This window comes from Myotis davidii, unplaced genomic scaffold (assembly GCF_000327345.1).
Source record: "Myotis davidii unplaced genomic scaffold, ASM32734v1 scaffold162, whole genome shotgun sequence".
In the NCBI taxonomy this organism is placed as follows: Eukaryota; Metazoa; Chordata; class Mammalia; order Chiroptera; family Vespertilionidae; genus Myotis; species Myotis davidii.
Window position 1 is genome coordinate 5,759,756 of NW_006300036.1, and position 14,251 is coordinate 5,774,006.

At 33.3% G+C, this 14,251-nt stretch overlaps 1 protein-coding gene across 3 annotated transcripts in view; it reads right to left on the reverse strand.

Moving 5' to 3' along the window:
• Positions 1–14,251, reverse strand: part of ODF2L (outer dense fiber of sperm tails 2-like) — a 38,470-nt gene that overhangs the window by 13,427 nt on the left and 10,792 nt on the right. For all 3 annotated transcript variants that reach the window (XM_006776258.2, XM_015572125.1, XM_015572126.1), the window contains exons 4-9: positions 12,709–12,768; positions 12,515–12,586; positions 11,892–12,008; positions 8,467–8,652; positions 5,029–5,138; positions 4,469–4,604 (exon numbers count right to left, since the gene is read on the reverse strand). In XM_006776258.2, the coding sequence (XP_006776321.1) occupies positions 4,469–4,604; positions 5,029–5,138; positions 8,467–8,652; positions 11,892–12,008; positions 12,515–12,586; positions 12,709–12,768 (681 nt within the window). The remainder of the gene's footprint in view (positions 1–4,468; positions 4,605–5,028; positions 5,139–8,466; positions 8,653–11,891; positions 12,009–12,514; positions 12,587–12,708; positions 12,769–14,251) is intronic.

Below are 14,251 nucleotides of genomic sequence, written 5' to 3' on the forward strand. Positions count from 1 at the left end.
AAGAACTTCACTGATAAGAAAAGCTAAAGGAGTTCATCACCACCAAACCAGTATTATATGAAATGCTGAAAGGTATCCTTTAAGAAGAGGAGGAAGAAGAAAAAGGTAAAGATACAAATGATGAACAACAAATACATATCTATCAACAAGTGAATCTAAAAATCAAGTGAATAAATAATTTGATGAACAGAATAAACTGGTGAATATAATAGAATCAGGGGCATAGAAAGGGAGTGGACTGACCATTCTCAGTGGGGAAGGGGTATGGGGGGGGGTGGGAAAAGACTGGACAAAAACCTATGAATGAGGACAGTGTGGGGGGGTAAGGGCAGAGGGTGGGTTGGGAACCGGGTGGAGGGGAGCTATGGGGGTGGGGAGGGGAACAACTGTAATAATCTGAATAAAGATTTAATAAAAAAAACAGAAACATATCCTTGGGTGAAGATTAAAAACAAAAACAAAAAAACCCACAAAGCTATAAAAATTTTCACAAAAAATTTTATTGAATCTGAAGATAGCAAAACCCCATTAAACATAAAATCAAAAAACGATATCAAGAACTTTAAGATCTGAGATTTTACCCTCCAAGTTAACTTGTGCTATTTTACAAGTCAACCTAGCACAGTTTCATAGATACCAGCAAAAAGCATGAGATTCCTAGATTAGAGACACAGGACTTTATTACTCCCAGCAATAGCAATGGCCATATATTAGCATTTGTGTTAGTTTCCTAAGCCCCAGTTCCTACAGAGCAACATAAAAAAGGCTGGATGACACTTGTACATATAGTGGAATGCATTACAGAGAAGCAATGCTGAATTTAGGGGACTCAAATCTCTTGTAACAGGCAGCCATCATGCCTGCCCTTTGGTAGAAGGAAATAATGCTATCTTCCAATCATTTGCAAGCAAGCATTGCTATTTTTCTCTATACAAACTGAATGCTTACTGCAGGGTCAACGAAAGCAGCAAAGAGAAGAGTTAGGAAGTCAGTGTAGCAGCCACATGATGATGGCTTGAACCAGGATAATGGCAGTGGTGCTGATAAGAAGTGGTCAAATTCTGGGTATATATGAAGTAGATTTGCTGACATACTGGAAGCAAATGTGAGAGAAAGGAGTGAAGGAGGACACTAAGTAATACAAAGTATGATTGGCATTAACTGAGATGAGGAAAGAGTAGGAGGAACTATTTTGAGGAATGCAGGAGGTCTGTTTTGGACATAACTTTGAAATACCTGTTAAACATCCTAGTGAAGATTTCAAGTAGGCAGCAGAATACATGTTCGGAATTTAGGGTCAAGGTCTAGGCTAGGGACATAAATCTGAAGCCTTAGGATATAGATGGTATTTAAAGACCCAACACTAGATGAGATCACCTATCAAATCTGGAGAAATTTGTTTTAAAATTGCCTAATATTACCAGAAATATCGGTTTTAACCAAACCTCTGTTTCCAGGCACAATTCTGCACATAAATCTGATCTGTGTTGAGCAGTAACAAATCCCAACTTTTAATCTGGATTGTATTACTCTCTTTGAAAGGTAACTCTAACATCCATTCAGATCATCAAAGGATAAGGTCAGTTGAACTTACGTTGACCTTCTGAGAAAATAGTATGTTTTAAAATAGAAAGAAAGAATAATAGACATTACATGTTGAAATGGGGCAATCTCTAGAACAGCGGTTCTGAATCTGTGGGTCGCGACCCCTTTGGCGGTCGAACGACCCTTTCACAGGGGTCGCCTAAGACCATCCTGCATATCAGATATTTACATTACGATTCATAACAGTAGCAACATTACAGTTATGAAGTAGCAACGAAAATAATTTTATGGTTGGGTCACAACATGAGGAACTGTATTTAAAGGGCCAGAAGGTTGAGAACCACTGCTCTAGAAGGATTGACATGAAACGGTGAGCAGTGGTTACCTCCTGGGGGGTGGGATTTAGTACTATCTATGTTTCTGTATTGTCTGAATTTTTACAATGAAGCATGTGTTGCTTTTATAATCAGAAAATGTAAGGTATTTCTATATTGAACAAAACTAAATAAAAGGAAGAGCTATGAATGATTTTCACAAGCAAAAATACATACATACATACATACATACACATACATACATACATAAAATTACCTAATACTGAAAAAAGTATAGGGACCCATTTATGGCTGATAATTTAGAAAAGTAAACCAACATTAAAAACGGGCCTCCCTTTGACCATGTCATTCCAATTCTAGAAATTTATCCTAAGAAAATGGATATATTAAAAGACTGGAACTTTTAAAATGTATAACTGCAAAAAAAAAATGGAAGTAGTCCAAAATCCCAAAAATTATACATATACTAAAATAGTAACTTTAGTTATATTGTTCTGAGGTTACAGGTGATTTTAAATGTTTTCCTTTTGTGCTTTTCTGTTTTTCCAACTTTCTGTAATAAATAAATAGAACTGTATAACCCTCTAAATAAACTTGTGTTCTTTTTCATAGAGGAGTTCACTGGGCTTGGAAGCATTAGAAACTTTAAAATATAAAATTATCCTAAAGCAATTTAAAATAATAACACATGACTTTTAGGCAATTATACATTATAAATAACAGATACTGGATTTTCTTCTTAAGTAAAATTCAAAGACTAATGCATTAAAAATACATGTTTCTGCATTTTTGATAAAATATGATATAAACTTCAACTCAATGACTTTATACCTATGTAATACAAAATAGAATTCCCATGTAATTAAAAACTAGATTTATAATTAATGAAATATTCATCTAATCCTTTATCTCCAAAAAGTATCAAGGAAATTAAGAAAATAAACATAATAAATAAAATTTCCTGTTCCTGGATGAAACATTTAACCCTTTGCGGTCATTTGTCTACTCTCAGCCACCAAAGCTTTTTTACCTTCTGGTCGTATGTCTGCTCTCAGCCACCACAGCAAGGAACCATACGAATCTTAACTCTATTCATTCATGTATCAGTTCATAATTTCTCTGAAAGCTCTTAAGTGCCTAAGCAACCTTGTCACGAAGCAAAACATTGCCCCGACAAATCGGAGATATCGAAACTCAATAGAAACAAACGCGGTCGTTCCACACTCGCCATGCAAAACACCGTGGCGAGTCAGTCGCCTTTTGAGAGTGAAGAAATCGACACGCTTCGGAGATACTTCACAGAATTTTAATCACTGCTCTTTCAATGGAAATTAATTCCGACCAGTACGACACCCATGTCCAAATTTAATATGACCACAAAGGGTTAAAGCATTTCTTCAATAAATATTCATTGACAGGTAAGTATATGCCACACCTTCCCTGGGCATCCTATGCTGACAAAGATAAGAGTTTATAAGGAGAGATTTCTAAAGATTCTGAGCTGACCTTTAAAGGAAAGGTTAGATTTAGATACTGAAAAAAATAGAATTCAAAACTTTAAGCCTAATTAAACTATAGGAAAAGATACAGAACACCTTGAACAAATTGCAGGCTATAATAAATATTCAAATTTGGCTAGAGCTAAGGAGAACCAGTATACTACAGCCCCTAGTTTCCTTTGCAGCTATGTGGGACAGTATGTCTAAATAAGTAGAAAAGTAGAGTGACATATTGCTTGAAACTTGACTACATGGCAGGAGCTCCAGTAACCATTTTAACCATGAAGGATGAGCTCCACGACCTTGGAATGGCAGAGTAGTAATACCTAACGGAGGCTAGGTTATCTGATGCCATATCAGCTTTGAACTGCCAACACTGGCCTTGTTTTACATAAACAGATTCTTTTCTGTTTTCTACTTACTGTCCTCCAAAAATAACATTATGAAATTGAAAATTATACCATCATTTTTAGTCAAGTCTCATCTGGTTACATGTACCTCTGATTGAGAACTCAAAATATCTTTTTTCTCAGAAAACATAAAAGCTTCTTCCTCATCTATTCTCTGGTACACACACAAACCAATCACCCCTTGGATCTGATTAAGTTGGAAAATTTTTTCTGGTTATGAAGCAGCCAAGAACATACTTTCTGGTTTCAAACAGACCACGGCAGAGGTTATATCATATCGTAACCATGACACCTAGAAATAAGCTTATGCATTAAAGTTCATGTAATTTTGAATGGTTCACTTAACTGCTAAAATTGTAGAATAAGTAAATTTTTTAGGTTGAGACAAAGAGACAGTCATTCAACTTCTTAAATGTTGTTTAATACTGCTAAAACCAATTTTAACATGTACCTTTGTATACAATTATAAAACTTAATACTTATGTACAAATACGTGTGTATAAATATGTATAATCAGATAGATGTAAATTTTTAGAAGTTTCTTATTTTAATACACTTTAATACTCTGAGAAACATAAAGGACAAAATGATATAACAGCATTATTCTAAATATACTGTTATTTTAAGTTACTTGTACTAAGTAGACTAAGTTGTCATTACACACACAAACACACAGTACCTTTAATTTTGTATTCTCGAGATTCAGAGTTTCACTTTCATGTTCAATAGAGTGAAGTTTTCTAAGAATTTCTTCACATGAATTTTTTCCCTGGTCCTCCATTTTCTTCAGGTCTTCCAAAAGGTTATTGATTTGCCTTTATAAAATAAATTATATATTTTATAAAAGTTACTAAAATTTCAAAGAATACACTTTAAGTGTTTCTGAAATTATTTTGGTAGGGTTCACTGTTTCAAAAATTAACAGACGTCATAGAACAAGGGAAATAGGAAGCATTCATCTATATAAAGCTACTACTAAGAAACCATGAAAATACCAATGAAAAATTATGCAACATTCTCTTTGCTATTCAATAAAACAACTAAATTGTCATCCAGAGATATCTCTCTCTCTCATTCACACACATACCATTTCAGGACAAGATTAAATAAAAGGATCAAGTGAGACAATAACTAATCTTTTGAAGCAAGTTATATATGATAGTTTTCAATGATAATACTGAAGAGAATATATAGAAAATAAGACACTTAAAAGCAAATATCCAGGGTTTATTTTCTTACTTTTTCATTTTTTTGATCTGAACTTCCAATTCGGTTTTTTCTATTACAATTTTCTCATAATGACTTTTCCAGGCATTGGAAGCTGAAATTGCTTCAGACAACTTGGCTTCCTAAAAAATACATAAAGTACTCATCTTGTAATTTAATAACACTCTGGTTTTGTAGAGGGCCCTAAACACAAATAAGTTATAAACAAGGAAAAATCCTATAAAGCATGGAACTATTCTTATAGGAAATTGCAGTATACAACTCTGTATACAGGAAAGAATAATATCTTTATGTAACTATTGTTTTATATGCATGTAGTGGCAGTTCTAACTTAACATTTTAAGGATGTTGCTGAAACTATTTTCAAAGAATGTTTCCTAACTAATGAAGATATCTATTTACTGTAGTTTTCATTTTGCATTCTATATACAGAAGACATCAACAACCACACAAACATCAGAGGAGAAAGAAACTATGTGTAATTCCCTAATTCCACAGCATTTAATAATGCAGCCTTATTTTATAATGGTGCCAAGCTGTTTTGTAGAGGTCACCCCACTGGCCTTCAAACACTGTTACTGTCAGCAAAGAGATGAAAGTGGTAGTGGCGGCATATCCACTTTGAATGTGAACTCCCAAAGGTAGAGATTTTTGTTTTATTCATTAGTAGGGCCTTGAATAGTGCCTGGCATAAAACAGATTCTTAATGTCAAATGAATCCACTCTTTGCAAATCCAGTGAACTGTATAGCCATTGTACCCCATCTACATTCTATAGAAAATCAAATTCACTGGAATGACAACAATGCCAACAATCACTAATTAGAAGATCCAGAAGTAAGTAGTCCCTCCTTAGTTGCAGGGGATCCGTTACAAAACCCTGAATGAATGCCTAAAACCACAGATAGCACCGAACCCTACATATACTATGTTTTTCCTAACATACGTATCTCTGATAAAGTATTATTTATAAATTAGGCACAGTAAGAGATTAACAACAACTAATAATAAAACAGAACAATAACAATATCCTATAAAATAAAAGGGTAATATGCAAATCAACCAAACGGTGGAACGACCAGTCTCCATGATGTGCACTGACCACCAGGGGGCAGACACTTAACACAGGAGATGCCCCCAGCCTGCAGGACCCAATTGCCTGATGGGGAATGGGGAACTGGGAAACTGGGGATGGGTGGTGGCGAACACGGGCCAGAAGCCAGGAAAGATGGCCCTCATCGCAGGCCAGGCCGAGGGACTGTACCTGTGCACGAATTTCGTACGCTGGGCCTGTAGTACTGTAATAAAAGTTATGTGAATGTGGTCTCTCTCTCAAATATCTTATTGGACCATACTCACTCATCCTTCTTGTGATGATGGGAGATAATAAAATGCCTTACTAAGTTGAGAATTTCATCTTTTCTCTTAAAGGAAGCACTTTATGCTTTCTCTTTGGTGTACCAGAATTGCTAGCATCACTCCTCTTATACTTAGGGATCATTATTAAGTAAAATAGGGGTTACTTGAACACAAGCACTGTGATACCACAATAGTCAATCCAATAACTGGGGCTAAATAAGTGACTAAAAGTCAGGGAGTGTATACAGTGTGAATATGCTGGACAAAAGGATGATTCATAACCCAGGTGAGACAAAGCTGTACAGCACAAAATTTCAGAACGGCAAGCAATTTAAAATTTATGAACTATTTCTGGAATTTTCCATTTAATATTTACAGACCACAGTTGACTAAGGGTAACAAACTGTGGAAAGTGAATCAACCAATAAGAGGGGGACTACTATAGTAATGGTAATAGTTAACACTTTTTGGGTGCTTGCGCCTTTCCTTCCATCATTCATCTGATCACTGAATGAATACTTACTGAGCATCTACTGTGCACAAGACATTTTTGTTTATATTTGTAGTTACATTTTTGCTATATTAAAGAAGAGTATTCTGTTTTCAAATTCTATGTAAATGAATTTTAATATGCACTGTGAAGTGTAAGTTGGGTAATTATGTTATATTATAAATAAAGATACTTAGAAATTTTACCTATAAAATAAATGCTATGAAAAAGTTAAGACATGATATAATTAATTGTTGTGGGACTACTTTAAAAGGAGTAGTCAAGGAAGGTTCCTCTGAAGAGATGTCAATTTAAAAGATACCTGAATAATCTGCAACAGCAAACAAAACAGTGAAACAAACCAACTCCACACATTAGAGGGGTAGAAAGGAGGCTAATATTGCGATTTATAGTATGGCCATACACTGTGTCTTGACATATATTTTCTCATTGTTTTCCTCCCTATAATCATATGATAGGCAGAATTATTATTCCCTATTTTATAGATAAGAAAAGTAAAGACTAGAGAGATTAAGTACCTTACCCAAAGTCACAAGGTTAACAAGCAGAGGAGCTTTCCTATACTATTATCTGGGGTCTGGGTGATATGACGCTTTTTAAATAGGAAATCCCAAGAATGTTAATGAATTCATTGGTTTGATTTTTATCACTCAAGAATATTTTCAGGCTTTTAACTAGGTCTACGATCATCTAGATTTTGAACCTAGTCTTCAACTCTTTTAACTAGTTAAAGTCTTCTGAATGTAGGTAGGTTAACTATTAGTCTTAAAATGTTAATACTTAAGTTTATAAAATGTTGTTTTGTTTACATAAGTGTTTGTGCAAGTCTGTTTTCATTTCGAAAAACCTCTAATAATTCTGTAAGTCTTAACATAAGGTTCTAAGAGGTGGGATACCAATGAGACATTAAAAAGTAAATATTTTATTAATTGGTATCTGAGTAAATATAATAATTTGTTAAAAACAACAAAGCACTAAGTCCATTTGCAACTTTGTACTACATGCAAAGATAACTTTCACATGGTGTGTTTACGTCAGAGAATGGTTTTAAATGCATTACAGAGTTTAAATGAATTACTGAATAAAGACATATGGTCAAATAACATAAATCAGCATTTCCCAAACTGGTGTTCCTCAGAAGCAGTTCCAAGAGTTGTTTTGTGGGTAAAAGAAGAGTTCTGCGGTTAAATAAGTGGTGGGAAATTCTGAGTTCAATACCCTTCATTCCACTGCTTCACTCTTACTTGAAGTCTTCGCAGGGCCTCTAATATGCTAATGTGCACTGTAAGTTTCCAAAGGGAAATATGTATGAAATGTTACCCTTAGTTGGTCATAGATGCTTTGGGACTCACTTAACATAGCCTTTAAGTTCCCAAGGAAATGCTGATATAGTTCCATATGTAAATTTGACATTTTATGTAATCTTTCAAGAGAAAGACTACAGCAAAAAACTATGAGTAGAGTTTTTCTAGTATCAGTAACCTTAAGAGAAGAATAAAATTATTATATTAAGCATCATGACATTAACTGCATAAACTAAGTACATAAAATAGTTCAGTAAGAAAGAATCTATATACTAACCTGGTTTCTAATCTGGGAAGTAAGGTTTTCAATGTCTCCAGTAAAATGTTCAAGCCTTTGTTTGTATATTTTAGATGCCTTTTTCAGGGCCATAGCTTTTTGCTTACTTGATTCTTTAATTGCTGCTGTCTCATGCTTATTCTTTTTCATTTGCAAGTTCCATTGGGCTATCTTGGTCTCTAAACTCTAAAAAAATATTAGCAACAATTAAACTTTTAGAACTCCAATGTTTATGTAAACATTGCAATAGTATGTAAATAATCTTCCACATGAGATTATTAAAGGATTCATCACACGATTAATAAAAAACAAAACAGTGAAGATAGATGATTTCACCAGTGTTTATCTCTAACCAGTTATAGAATGCAAATTTAAAATACATACTCTACATAAAACAAATGCTACTCTCACTATGGATAATAATATTGCTGATTATAGTACAAACACAAACTTCCTTGAAACTGTTGTGATTAACTAGAACTTCACATCTAGTCTATTACACATAGCACCAGTTATCTTGAATTAAAAAAAAAGAACAATAGTTAAGCTAGAGAAAACTCAAACAATAGGTATACAAAGCTCAAAGGAATTGGTAGTTCACCAAAAATACGATCAAAATCTATAGATCATGAAGGGTATGGATGAGATAAACATACAGGTATTTACCAAACTTTAATTTAGCAGAATTAAGGGGCATGCCTTGACACTTAAAAGAGTTCATCAAGGACAATAAAAGTACTGCTTTACCCAATGAGTAGTGGTGGAAGTTATTCTTCTAAGACTCAATGAGGTTACATAAAGGAATGACTACCAGTTCTGAAGAGTGAGGGTAAAGAGACGTCTGAAGGCATGTTTCAGTCTATTGCGTTTGATGGTATTAAACAGCATGACTGTTTTCTTGACATACCTCTTGACAACATAAGGAGAGAGGCTACTAGGCTGGGTTAATGATGAATATGATTTAGTGTGACTACTCTCATGTTTTTTCCCCCAAATTATTTTAAGAGTTTATATTTAAAGTATTTGAGTACTAAGTATCTAAGAATTTAAAGACTTAAGATTTTAATGCTTTTATATATTTTCAGAAAGTTGTGTAGTGCTGAAAAGAATTTAGTCTCAATGAGACAATCATTTTAATTTTTTAAAAAGCAAAGAAGTCACAGTAGAAAATGGGGCTTTACTACTTAACTCTATGACCAATAACTAACTGCTTTATAACTTCTACTAAAATTGAGATCTTAAATAAGATTTAAAGACTTGATTTCTTTGAAGAGTGACTAGGTATATAGGAGAAGCAAAATATTCTTAAGCTGTCTTTAAAAATCTATCTTAAACTAAAAACCCCAGGGAATGTTTTAATGAGTAGTTGAGGGGGAACAAATAAGAGCAGTACGGTGTCTACTTAAGAGAAACAAAGACCCCACAGGAAATACAGCTGTCATTCCTCTATGAGACCACAGGATGTCATCATCACACCATGAATAATTGCTATACTAGTAACCTTTTAAAACACCAAAAGGGAAGCACATTTTCTTTTAATAAGGTTCTAGTCAAAACTTTCTCACTAGATTTACCAAATCCCACACTTTAGCACTAGGAGTATAACGAAACTACTGAATTATTTTTAGTTTCAGAAAAAATAACCCCTCACAGTCATTTGCCAAATAGACACATATTTAAAATCAACTATTTGCCTTTTCACAATTCCAAAGAACCATTAACACTGCATATTATAAAGATAATTATTCTGTCTCTTCCAAAATGTGAAAATATTCTTATAAAGATCTAGAAAAAAATGAGTTCAAAGAATCTTTGGGGTAGTTCTCAGAGAATTATAATGCAACTTATATTTTTAAAAGGTCTAATATAATGAATTGCGTCAACAATACTAAAAAAACACACTGAGATTTATGTTGCAAAACTGAGTTCATTTAGAGTTGTTACTCTAAAATAAGAACTTGTTAAACCTAAATCAAAGAAATGAATTCTGACCTGCAATTACTTCTTAATGCCTTAAATTCCTGAAGTGTGTGGAAGATGGAATGTAGAAAAATCAGTAACCAAATGCAACTTCTTTTAATCATTTATAAACAGTTTAATTTTTAAAAAGTAAATTGAACTTCAAATATTGGACAGGAGGCTGTCCTTGCAAAATCTTAGGAGTTTGGCCTTCCATTTTTTCCTCAAATTATCAGGAATATAAAAAGTAACTGTTAACTTCTTAAAATCACTTAATAGCTCATTTCTGAATTGAAGAAAATAATTTCAAAAACTTCCCCAACTGCTGTTTGAGGACATAATTAAAAATTGTGTAAGTATGGTAAATTATAGTAGATGATTACTTGAGATATTAAATCACATGTAATCCCCTGTATTTACCATCATGAGCAATGCAAAAGCAACTCTTAATTGATAGGCAGTGCCCCAAGACACTGATGCAGAGGACACAGGGCATCTATGGGGGAAGTGCTTAAAAGCATATGTAGGGGGACAGAGGACAAAGTTTTCCATCCCCTATAAGCCTGTTAATGTGCCTTTGATGGGCAAAAGCTCATTGAAGGAAACAAAAGAAACACAACAAGTGTCCTCTTGAAACATGTGCCACAGATTGCAGATGTCAGCTGCTAAGATTCAGGAGTGCAAAAGCAAACTAATTTAACCCAGAAGTCCTCACCCTCAGTAGGGGTTTGTACACTTCTCTTCTGAAAGTGAGAACACTACTTATTTTCCTTTGGCAAAAATAATGGCAGCAAATCCAGATAGCTAGTGTCGTATCATAGCAACCTCAACTTCTTATAGCAAGTGACTGTGGGGCTTCCTAAACAATATTTAAACCATCCAGTTTAAACCAAAAAATGCCTCTTATTTATACTGCTAACCTACGTAACAAGGAGATCACTTGATTATCTAAACACCAAACCTAGGATAACTGTTTTTAAAGTTATTACCATTAATGAACACAAAAATAATAAACATTTATTGAATGCTTACTAAATATGTGTGAGAGTATGTATGTATGCATAGATGTGCGCTCCTCCCCACCAATAAAGACTGGAATACGATATACCAAAATGTAAACAATTGTTTCAGTTTGTGAATTATTTTAATCTTCTCTTTAATGTTACAAATAATTCACAATAAACATAAATTAACTACATAATGGAAAAGGATTTTTAAGTAATTCAAGCTCTACAAACCCTTCCTAGAGTGGTACTAAAAAGAGGAAGCATTTTAATATCAGGGTTTGAAGGCAAGTCTGTAGGCAGCCCAGAAATCTTAAGATTCAGATTTGCCTCAAATATACATTTCCCACAGCACTTAAGTTGAATTATTTCAAAACCACCAAATTCCAGAATTAAGGAAAGGCTTTATAGTAGATCATTAATTTAATCACAAACTATAAAAAAAGGATTAATATTTATAACCTTTATGTATTCTTTTAATTTATCATTTTCTGCTTCCTTTTTATGTATTTGGAGCTGTAGTCGTTCATGAACTACTTTAACTGATTGTGAAAAACGGCTAGCTTTCAAAGCATTTTCCTAAAACAAAGAAGAAAAAATGTGTTATTTGATCTACTTCTCCACAATCTTTAACTTTACCTTTATTTAAACATTAACTAAAAAACTGATAAAAAGCAAAGTAACACTTTATATAAACCATGATACCCACACCCCATTACGTAAGTATTTTATGCACAGCTATCTGGGATGTTTTCTCGTCCCTCCTTTTATTTAATTATCTCTTTTTAAAAATTCCCATCTATGCTCCTAAGTAAAATTACAGGTATGTCTAAGATGCTCTATAATACAAATTTATACACAGTTCCTAACATACAGTGATTTAAGCCAAGTACCCTGACAGAACACCATAAAAATCTAACAGAAAAAATTTTTAAAAAATTAAGATAGGCTATTGCTATGTAAAATACCCAAATAATCTAAAAACCTTTTTGTGTCTATTTCTGAGGATATGAGAGCCAGGATGGAAAGAAGGGAAAGGAGTCAATATTAAGAAAATAAATGAATTAAGCTCAAAATCTGCTTACCTTTTCATTCTGAAACAAACATAAAAGTTCTTGGATATAGGTCTCCTTTTCAAGTACCTTCTTCTTAAGATCCTTCAGCAAATATAATGTTAGAGTTAGGAATATCGTAACTTAACATTAGTTAATTTTATAAAGCGGAGCAGCATACAAACAAAAAATGTCAGGAGAATAGACACAAGTGTAAAAAGACTTACAGTATTTTCACTTTCACTATCAGTTAGCTCCTCTAATATGCTGGATAAACTGTCACCTATCTGTGAAAAAAAATGCTCTAATCAGTGCTCACAAATTACATTTCTCCATATAAAAAATAGAAAGTGGAATAAGCATCAATTAAGAAATTAATATGAACAACTGCAATGCACAGTGCAGATTTTTTAAAATGTTAACATCAGGAGAATTTTTGCCTAAGTGTTCCAAATGATGTTTTGTCCACAATTCATTAAATTAATTAATTTACTAAATTAATCTCTAAATAATGTCTCAGAAAGTAAAAGGTAAAGTTAAAAATTGTGGAGAAGTAGATCAAATAACACAAGCCAATGAAATAAAAATCACTAAAAAATCTTGTATGCAGAAGAAGCTCACAGTGCTATTAATAAATAGGTAAAAAGTATAAACAACCTAATTTTACCAATAAGAATTACGTTTAATTATGGTAAATCAGTGACAGAATCCTATGTAGACATCTGAAATGAGAACAAAGAAGAATGTTTATCCATTTGAACATTATATTCCTGCTTGAGAATGTGAAAAAGCTATGCATTTCTTGCACCTACAAGCACATATGCTTGTAACCTGTAATGCAAACTGTATACACAATTTTAGAGAGTTCATGAACTTTCATGAAACCCTTCCATATGCTCTATAAGGTCACACAGTGGAATTGCTTGGTACACGTTTTCATTCTCTGGGTGCACACAATTTATAAATGAATGTTCACAGCAGCTTTATTCATGACAGCCAAAAAGTAGAAGCAACTCAAATGGCCATCAACTGAGGAATGGATAAATAAAAATGGTATATCATAAGTACTGATACATGCTCCAACATGGATGAAACTTGAAAACACTATTAAATGAAAGAAGGCAGTTACGAAAAACCACATATTAAATGATTCCATTTGTATGAACTATCCAGAATCAACAAATCCATAGAAACAGAACGTGTATCATAGGCTAAGGAGGGCTGGGAGGTGAGCTTCTAAAGGGCATGAGTTTCTTTCTGTAGTGATGAGATGCTCTAAAACTGATTGTGGTGATAGCTACACAATTCTGTGAATATACTAAAAGCCACTGAGTTGTATATTTTAATTGGGTGAATTGTATGGAATGTGAATTATATCACAACAAAACTGGTACCATAAAAATACATGAATGTATAAATGTAATGTACACAGAGCTTAAATTCTGAGTATGTTATTATAATCGGCTGAAATGAATTATTACATTGTAACAAAGTTTTTGAGATAATGAAAATATATTTCTACAAAAATATGCTGCTCTCACGTAGAACTATTTATGAAACATTAAAAGGGTTAGTTTAATGATTGCCATTTCTAACAAAAATTCAAAAATTCCATCTCAAATATACCAACATTTTAATTTCTACAGTTTGAAAAATAATATAGCCTTAAGTGAGACATATCACTATTAAATTAGTGATTAACATTCCTTACTTGTTGGTATTCTGCCTAGGAAGGTGTTCTAAAGCTCGTTTCACACGTTTAAAAGTATC